The sequence below is a fragment of the Canis lupus genome, chromosome X, assembly GCF_011100685.1.
Source record: "Canis lupus familiaris isolate Mischka breed German Shepherd chromosome X, alternate assembly UU_Cfam_GSD_1.0, whole genome shotgun sequence".
In the NCBI taxonomy this organism is placed as follows: domain Eukaryota; kingdom Metazoa; phylum Chordata; class Mammalia; order Carnivora; family Canidae; genus Canis; species Canis lupus.
Window position 1 is genome coordinate 29,898,736 of NC_049260.1, and position 8,790 is coordinate 29,907,525.

Here is an 8,790-nt window from a genome sequence, read left to right on the forward strand (position 1 = left end):
AGATTCTTAATCAGTTTGAGCCTTGGTCATTAGAGACTCTAAACCAAAATGGCTTAAGGTCACCTAGCTAAGAGAGAGGTAAAAGGTCTCTCTTTGTAGAGAGGTTAGTTTTTTGAGTTCATTTGATTCCAAATCCAAGGTAACCCCATACAAGTGACCAATCGTTAAAGCCATGTATTGAGGGCAGTTTTGCCCTAGCCAAATTTCACTTTGATAATTGACTCAAAGTTTTTATTTTTTTAAAAGATTTTATGTATTTATTCATGAGACACACAGAGAAAGCAGCAGAGACACAGGCAGAGGAAGAAGCAGGCTCTTCACAGGGAGTCCTGACCGGGATTCACACCCTGAGCCAACCACTGAGCCACCCAGGCATCCCTCACCTTTTTTTTTTTATTCAAAGTTCTTAAGAAAGAAGCTATGTCAGTTGTCTTTGTTCTTCAGAGGCAATAAAGTAAGAATGCAGATTGGCAGTTAGACTCCAGCATCAGACTATATGCCTCAAAAGTAGCCCAACAGCATCTCCTATCCTGCATGTTCTTTCCATAATGGGACCTTGCTGCTGTTCCATTAAGAGGTGGCTTCCAACTTTCCTCCCCTGGAATCTGGGCTGCCTTATGGCTCCTCTGTGACTTCCCAGGCTAGTTAAGACAGAGCTTGATTCTCTAAGGACCCTAATTCTGGGGAAAACCACTTATCCTGTAGTAAGTTTGACTATCCTGGGGCCACCGTGCTAGTAAGGCCAGCGGAGTCTGGTCTCCCAGCCATTTCCACCAAGGTGCCAAACCCAGTGAAACTACTTGGAAGATCCTGCAGTTCCAGATGTTCCAGTCCTCAACCATTCCATTATGTCCCACCCTCAGCTGTGTCCCCAAACATCCTGGAGCATCAGATATACCATCCTCATTATGCCCTATCTGAATTCTTGACCCACAGAAGTCATGAGTATAACATGACTGTTGTTTTATAACAATAACTTTTGAGGTGGTCTGTTTCCCAGTATTAGTAACTGGTACTCTCTTGATTAAAATCTGTCTCTACCGCTGACTGAAAACTTGGTAAACTCACAAAAATGCCTGGTCTCTTCAATAACATATAGGGATAACGTTAGCTACCTTGCAAGTTTACTGTGACATTGGGAATAACTGAGATGTCTGCCCTGTAATAGTGCTGACAAAAAAGGTAGCTTTTGGTAATAGTTTTGTGATCATGATCTACCAAGGGCATTGTTAAATGCTTGGTGATGCATGGCAAAGTTTAAATTTGAAACCAACAGCATATCTCATTACTCAATGCAAAGAGTTTACCTTTTAAGGAGGGTGGGGGGAGTCCTCAACTATCAAAAAAAAAAAAACCACCTCACTTTGGGCTTGTTTTTCTGAATATATAATAAGGAAGGAGCACAACCCTAAGGAGCAGATACTTTTATATATTTAATCTTAATGCCAAATCATCTGAAGCCATTAAACTGTATGAGGTCACATGATTGGTAAGTGGCCAAGTTCAGGGCAGGTTGAATCTAAAGCCTCGTGTATTCTCCGCCACACTACTCTGCCCTCCTACAGGATTACATTACAATTTAGCATCGTCCATATAAAAAATTACTGTGGTATTTAGGTAATGTTTTCCAGGAACTTATTTTGAAGCATCTACAATCCTTTTCACTAAATATCTAGTTTTACTAGATTTATCTTTGGTTTCACTAAATGGTCTTATCATTAACAGAAACTTGAAAGAAATTCCTAAAATATATTCCTGACAGCAGGCAAAATCTATTGCTTGAGATACACTTTTGTTTGTCTTGGTTTTATTGTGAAATGTTTTATGAAAGGCCAGGCTTCTCACACACCCATCAAATCCCTTTGCTGACAAAGACTGATCTAAATGGTTCCCTGGAGATTACAATCATTCTATAAATGTGAGCAAAAGAGGAATTATATCTGCCCACAAATTAAAACGTCCTTTGTAAAAGTCAATCTTGGGAGCTTGGAAATCTTAGGAGATGCTAAAAGAAAATGATCGTGAAGATTGTGAAATAAGTCATACTTGGCTTTCTCTGGTTTATTGAGAAAGTTTTGGTGCCGAGTGCTACGCTTTGTGTACTTTTTCCACCCACCTATGCTGTGTAGGTTAAATAAAACTGCATTTGTTCTACTTCTGTTCTTTTTCAGGAAGCCAAAAGAGGGTCTGTCATGACCTCCAGGCTTGCAGAGCTATTTGTAAACACACAACAATACCAACTCATTTCAAGCAACAAGCTGAACCTTCCCGGTGTAAATCACATTGTGAGGTTTCCCAGAGAAATTCTGTTTCTCAATGAAGGTATGGATTCAAAATATGCACAGAGGATATACATCTCAATTCAGAAGCACTAAACCTCAGATTTTCTAAGATTTGCAGTTGTCTAGGTAGTTTGGTTTATCCTAAACTAAGACCTAATGTGGGTTTTCTTATAATGCCTTTTAAAGTGGAATTTTTGGCTAGTTCTAGGAAAATAAGCTACATATAAAGCACTCTTAAGAGAACGTCTTGTCGACTGAAAATAATAATATTCACCTGTTATTAGCATACGGTGCGCACTGCCATTTCAAAACTGCCAGTGACTCATGTTACAAATGAAGCTATTTTTAGGACAGTGCACGAATGATGTTAACAAAATTCCTTGAAAAAGCCATTATTTGATCAAGTATTTCATGGATGGAAAAGATGGATAGATTTTGTGGATGGCAAGATGGATAAATGCACTTTTTATATCCTAAAATGACTCTTAGTTAAACGTGTTCATTTGACCATCTGCATGTCCTTGCTTTTCGCTTAGTCAATAAATCACATAGACATCAAAAAAAGGAATCTGCCTTACATGAAATAGCTACATATTGATAAACTGTAAAGAAGAAACATCAAACCACCCTAGAGGTTACACAACATATTTGACGTCAAGTTTAGGGCATCAGCATTCTGTATCTGCTTGAGCAATCCTATTTGCACTAAGAATTCTTTTGTAATGGCTATGAAATCCTAACAACTATATTCTAAACAAAAGTTATGAAAAGTAAGTGTGAGTAAGCAAAAGCCAAAAACATTACTACCATTTAAAAATATGATTAGAGATTTATTAAAAGGCTGCCAAAATCAGTAGTGGGGAAAACTATCCTTAGAAATTCTGTGGCCGGCAGCCATGAGTACTACCTATTCAAAACTTCCTAAGAAGCACACCTTATTATTATTTTTTGTTTCCACCGTGAATGGCAGTCTATTAGCTGTTTTGCCCATTTGTCCTTTTGGAAAACTTAGAGCTTTAGATGAATGCCTGGACTGTCCCCCTACACTGAATTGGGACACCAGAGAAAAGCATTACAGTTGACTGACACCCGGATTACTGGTTCGTACTAGAAGTGCTGACGCAACCTTCAATACACCAGGACACAAAAGGCATGGTTCTGCTTTTGCTTAAAACCACAGAACGGGCTATATGCCGCAAACGACGCGTATTTGATACCAAAATTAAAATGCAGCTTTAAAAATAATGGCTATGGGGAAAGTTTCCGTAGGAACTGGGCCTAAGTAGGACATACTGCCGTCAGTAGAAACATTCCTGAATTTCCCTTCTGTAAATCACAAGCTTGCCTCTTCATAGCAGTTTTAATTCTAATTAAGACAAAGGTTTTTAATTAAGCCCCGAAGATCCTGGTGCAGGGCCTTCAGTAAAACTGTCCTTGGTGGTTCCTCCCAAGGTAATTCATTTCAAGAGACAAGCAAGTGGATCTCTTAAAAATCTTCAGAGAAGACATTTCCCTCCCTGCTTTCTGCTCCTCCACACAGCAAACAGACTGAGAAAAGCTGCCTGCCCTCTGGAACAGGCAAGAAAAGCATTGCTCGTTTCAGTTTAAGCTTCCCTCTTCGTTTCAAAACATTTGTGGATAGAAGCTTCAAGTTCACAGAACGTTTTAAGAAAGCACATTTTGTGGAGTGGGGGAGATAGAGCAATTTTCCATATTTTGTTTCCTTTCCTCCTGCACCCCCCCCCCCACCCACCGCCTTGGAGAGGAAAAATGAACCACTACTACATAAAGAAAGTCAAGAACTTGTTCCAGTTAGCCTCAAACAAAACCATCTCTATGCCTCCCACATCATTTGCTCACCAACTACACTTTTTTTTTTTTTTTTTCTGGGATGAAAACTATTTTAAGCAAAAGAAAACTGAAGCTGATTTTCAGGAACCCAAATAGAAATAAATGCTGTGGTATGAGTTCCAGCAGAAGGGTAAAACAACGGGCTGCGGTGGTGGGGGGGGGGGGAGACAATCAGAAACCCGTACCTGCCTCCAATTTCTACCTCATAGAGACCTCTTATCACTACATTTGCATTAAGCTTGAGTCTCTCTATTTCCTTGCCTGGAGGGGGGGGGGACTGAGATAAATGGGTATGCAGGCAATTAATGAAAGATTAGCAAACACTGCATACTGCTCAACAAACTGGGGCTGGCTTCTCCCCATTCCCCACATTCCTGGCCAAGAGAAAAGGATACGGTCTGAAAAGAAAAGAGGGGTAGAGGCTGGTTTCTCTAACCAATCTGAAAAGTCTTTATGCAATCAGGGGGCTATTATTTCAGGAGACAGGAGAAAGGGGCAAAAGATTCCCGTTGCTAAGGAGACATGCTGAAGCTGGCATTCCTACATAAATTTCCATTTCTATTGGAGAGGGGAAAGAAAAGATATTTTCTCCAAAGTTTATTTGGATCCCCTGGTTACTGAAGAAAGGCATTTTACCAATTTATTTTATCTTTAGTTGTAAACAACCAACCCTGAAAGAATTGAAAGACCTAAATGTTGACCTCCTGCTGCCAACCAGTCCTCGCCACAGTGAATTAAGCAACAAAGGCAAAGCCCCCGTCAATGGGAATTTTGAAGTAAAATCAAAGAAAAAGCCTTTTGTAAACAGAAAATCAAATTTATGGAAGAAACTTAACCAAGTGAACTAATCTTTCTTGAAACAAGAAACCAAACACAAAAGTAAATCAGATTTGTGTGGCATTTGTGCTATTTCAACTTTCTTGGAACTTGAAACGTCTCCAGTAAAGCTTCATAAATAGTCCCAGAGAAGACAAACTGTCACGAAGGAATTTAATCAGTTTCTTAGGGGGTAACGCGTGGGTAAGTGTAAAATCACGGGCAGGTCGTCTTCCTTTATTCCCCTTTCTCTGCACTGACACCAGAAGCTGAAGAATCAAGATTAGCAAGGAAAGGGGTTTCTACTGCAAGAAATCGGAAGTTGGCCGATTTCTGCTAACGGCGTTAAGTGGGGCGCAGGGCAAGGCAACTGGGGGTCAAGGAGACAGTAAGCCCCAGCCGGGGCTCGGCAGCCCCAGTGACTACCTTCTTCTCCACCCTCCACCCCGTCCATCTGCAGCTTCCAGTGCGAGCTGAATAAGCCACAACTTTCCCGGCGTCTGCGAGTAAGTAGCTGACGGAGGAGAGAGGAGATCTCGGGAGAGGAGAGAAAGGGCAACTCACAACCAACGACGTGTCACCAAAAAAGGAAAGGAAATTACGCCTGTCTCTTCCAATTCTCCATTCCCCTCAAAAATTTAAGGAAATAAAAGCCAAACCGAAACTCCCCAGGGAAAACCGAGACAAAGTGGAGTAGAGCTGCCAGAAACGTGGGCACTACGAGGTAAAGTCAGGCAAATTGCTCCTTGAGAGAGGAGGGGGAAGACGGAGCAGAGAACGCGGGGCGTCCTGGTGCAGTTGGGGCGGTTTTGCTTGTCCTTTTTAACGAGAGCGTGGAAGGCGTTGCATTTTGAACACAACCGCACGGTTCTCGCCTTGAAGGGGATCAATTACCGCAAACAGCATACGCGTTACTCCGGGGCCCACGGAACGGCCACGGGAGGGCGGAGAGGGCGTGGGGGCGTGGGGCGCCCGTGGCACTGGCGTCGGCGGCCAGGAGCCGGGGGGGGGGGGGGGGGGGGGGGGGGGGGGGCGGGGAGGGGCGCGGGTCAGGGAGGCGGCCCCACGTAGCCCAGGGGCCCGCGGAGGGCCAGGACGGAGCGGAGCGGGGCGGCCCCGGGCAGGCGGGTCGGGGACGCGGCAGGGGTGGGTGGGTGGGTGGGGGCGAGAGGCGGTGGCCGTCCGGGCCGCGGGGCGGTCCCGGGCTCCGGGAGGCAGGGGTCGCGGCGCGCCGGGCCCTCACCGCTGCTGAGCGTGGACTCGCAGTGCCAGATGTCCAAGCTGGCGGGTTTCCGGCAGGACTCCCACAGGGACAGGTAGTACTGGTGGTCGGCCGTGACCCAGGCCGGGCTCAGCACGGCCCCCAGGTCCAGGCACAGCGCCAGGAAGATGCACACCAGCCCCACCAGCTTCAGCGGCGTCAGCACCGACACGCGCACCTCCTCCATGCCGCTGCCCGCCGAAGCCATGCCCCGGGCGCCGCAGCCGCGCGCCCCGCCGCCGGAGGCGAGGTCGCCAGGCGGGTCCGCAGAGCCGGGAGCCCGACCTCCTCTGGAGGGAAGCGCGCGCCGCGAAGGTGGGTCTGCGGGAGCTCCCGGCCGGGCTGGGGGGTCTTGGGCAGCCGCAGCCACGCCGAGCCCGCCGCGGACCTTCGCCGCCAGCCCCGAGCCGCGCTCTGCCGGCGCCCGCTCCGCCCCGGCGCGGCTCAGCTAGCTCCGCCCCGGCCCCGCCCCGGGCTGCGGGAGGCGGTGCCGAGCGGGGAGGGGCGGCGGGTCCGCACCCGGGCGGCGCCAAGCTCGGGTCCCCGCTCCCGGCGCGAGAGGCTAGCGCGCGCCCCGCCCCGTGCCCGTGCGCGAAACGGGTCCCTCTGCTCTGATCGCCGTGCGCGGGGCGCTCCGACGACTTGTCTCCTGCGCAGCGTCCGACCAGCGCCTAGCCCAGAGCGAGCCCTTCGCCCCGGACCGTCTGCGCGGGGCGGCTCCTTGTACCGCTTGGTCTCCGGCCCCGCCCCTGGCCTCTCGCGCTCCGGGGTCGCCTCACTTCCCACCCCCACCCTCCGCGGTCACGTGGGCTTCCTTTTCTTAGCGAGCCTGGGTGGGTCCTTTTCTGGAAGGCGTCAGCTGTGGATTCATAGGTTTCTGGGGCTGTGGCCGTTAAAGCAAAGAGCGGTACTCCTGCTGTGTCTCTCTGATGTAAACCCCGCCCCCGCCCCCCCAGCCAGTTTCTCCTCCCGGGGGATTTGGAGGAAAAAGAGTGACAAAAGGCATAGTCCTCTTTTCAAACCCAGCACACACTTAAGTCTTGGCCCTTTGGAACCCCGCGGTTTTTCCTGTTTCCTAACTTTCCCCCAATCCGGCTATCGCTTCGGTTCTCTGGACTCGCCTCCTTTTGCGCCCCCTATAAAGGGCAATTGCTCAGGGAACGCAAGCGCTAAAATGGGTATGAGAGCTCCTGCAAAATGTGAAGTAATCCTTCCTTGGCTTCTCTGCGGCTCCGTTCTTGGATTGCGCGTTGACTAAAACCTTTATTCATTCGGTTTTACGCTGTGCCAAGTGAGATCCGAATTCCTCCCAGGGCATTAACTTATTCTTGCGCCCCACAAGACCTAGCCCAGAGCCTGACGTAGGAAAAGTGGCATATTTTTAAGTAATTAATCTACACACATTTATGGAGCACCTACTGTGCGCTCCAAGCTGAGGATTCAGCCCAATACAACCTAGCCTCTGTCCTTTTTTTTTTGTTTTTTTTTTTTTTAATTTATGATAGTCACACACAGAGAGAGGCAGAGACATAGGCAGAGGGAGAAGCAGGCTCCATGCACCGGGAGCCCGACGTGGGATTCGATCCCGGGTCTCCGGGATCGCGCCCTGGGCCAAAGGCAGGTGCCAAACCGCTGCGCCACCCAGGGATCCCCCTAGCCTCTGTTCTTAAGGAGACTCGCTCTTTTGTTTGTTTATCTGTGAGGAATAAACGCCCCTCGAAATTGACTTTGTGGTTCTGTAATTGACTAGTGCAGCTTGGGCTTGGCGGGTTCTCTATTGTATCTCTGACTACTTTCCACTTTTCCTATAAAAGAAGCAATTTATTGAATAGATCATTGGGGATGGGGATGTTCCCAGATCTTTCACCATCTGGAAAATTTGGTAGAAACCCAAAATAGTGGTTCAGATCGGAAGAATGAAAGAAATGCTTTCGCTCCTCTATTGAAACATTGTCCTCGGCACTCTGGGATTTCATACTTTTTGTTGATAACAATTTTTTTTTTCCTGTAAGCACATCTTTCCATAGAGCGGACGGCATTTTGGCCGAAGCAATATTTTGAATGGAAGAAACCATCGAGTTAGCGTCAAAATGACTTGAGAATAAGAGTCAATCCAATGTGAAATAAAAACCCGTGGTTTTCTTACACTTGGAAATTAGGAAATTGGCAACTTCCCCTTACCTCTCAATTGTGATATGTACCGTCCTCACAAAGGAATGCTAGACCAGGCTGAGCTCCTTAACCTCTAACTTCCAGTAAGTTTCTTGGTCTTCGACCTTTCAAGCAGAAAGAAGCCTCAAGCTTCTCTATGAAAACAAATGAAACACTGAAAAATTAAAAACCAGGATGATTAACAGGGATGTGATATTTTTCTTTTACCTGGACTTTTTTAGAAAAGATTTTATTTATTTATTTGAGACAGAGAAAGGAGCAGGGAGGAGGGAGAAGCAGGCTCCTCGCTGAGCAGAGAGCTCTGGCTGGGACTTGGTCCCAGAATCCGGGATCCTGACCTAAGTTGAAGGCAGACGCTTAACTGACTGAGCCACCCAGGTGCCCTCTTTTACCTGGATTTATGCTCAT

The 8,790-nt window shown here is 47.3% G+C and overlaps 1 protein-coding gene across 1 annotated transcript in view; it reads right to left on the reverse strand.

The window, feature by feature from the left end:
• The window catches only part of TMEM47 (transmembrane protein 47), a 30,421-nt gene extending 23,811 nt beyond the window's left edge, over positions 1-6,610 (reverse strand). Inside the window, 1 exon segment of the mRNA NM_001003045.1 lies at positions 6,193-6,610. Within this exon segment, the coding sequence (NP_001003045.1) occupies positions 6,193-6,418 (226 nt within the window). The 5' untranslated portion in view covers positions 6,419-6,610.
• Between the last annotated feature and the right edge of the window lie 2,180 nt (positions 6,611-8,790).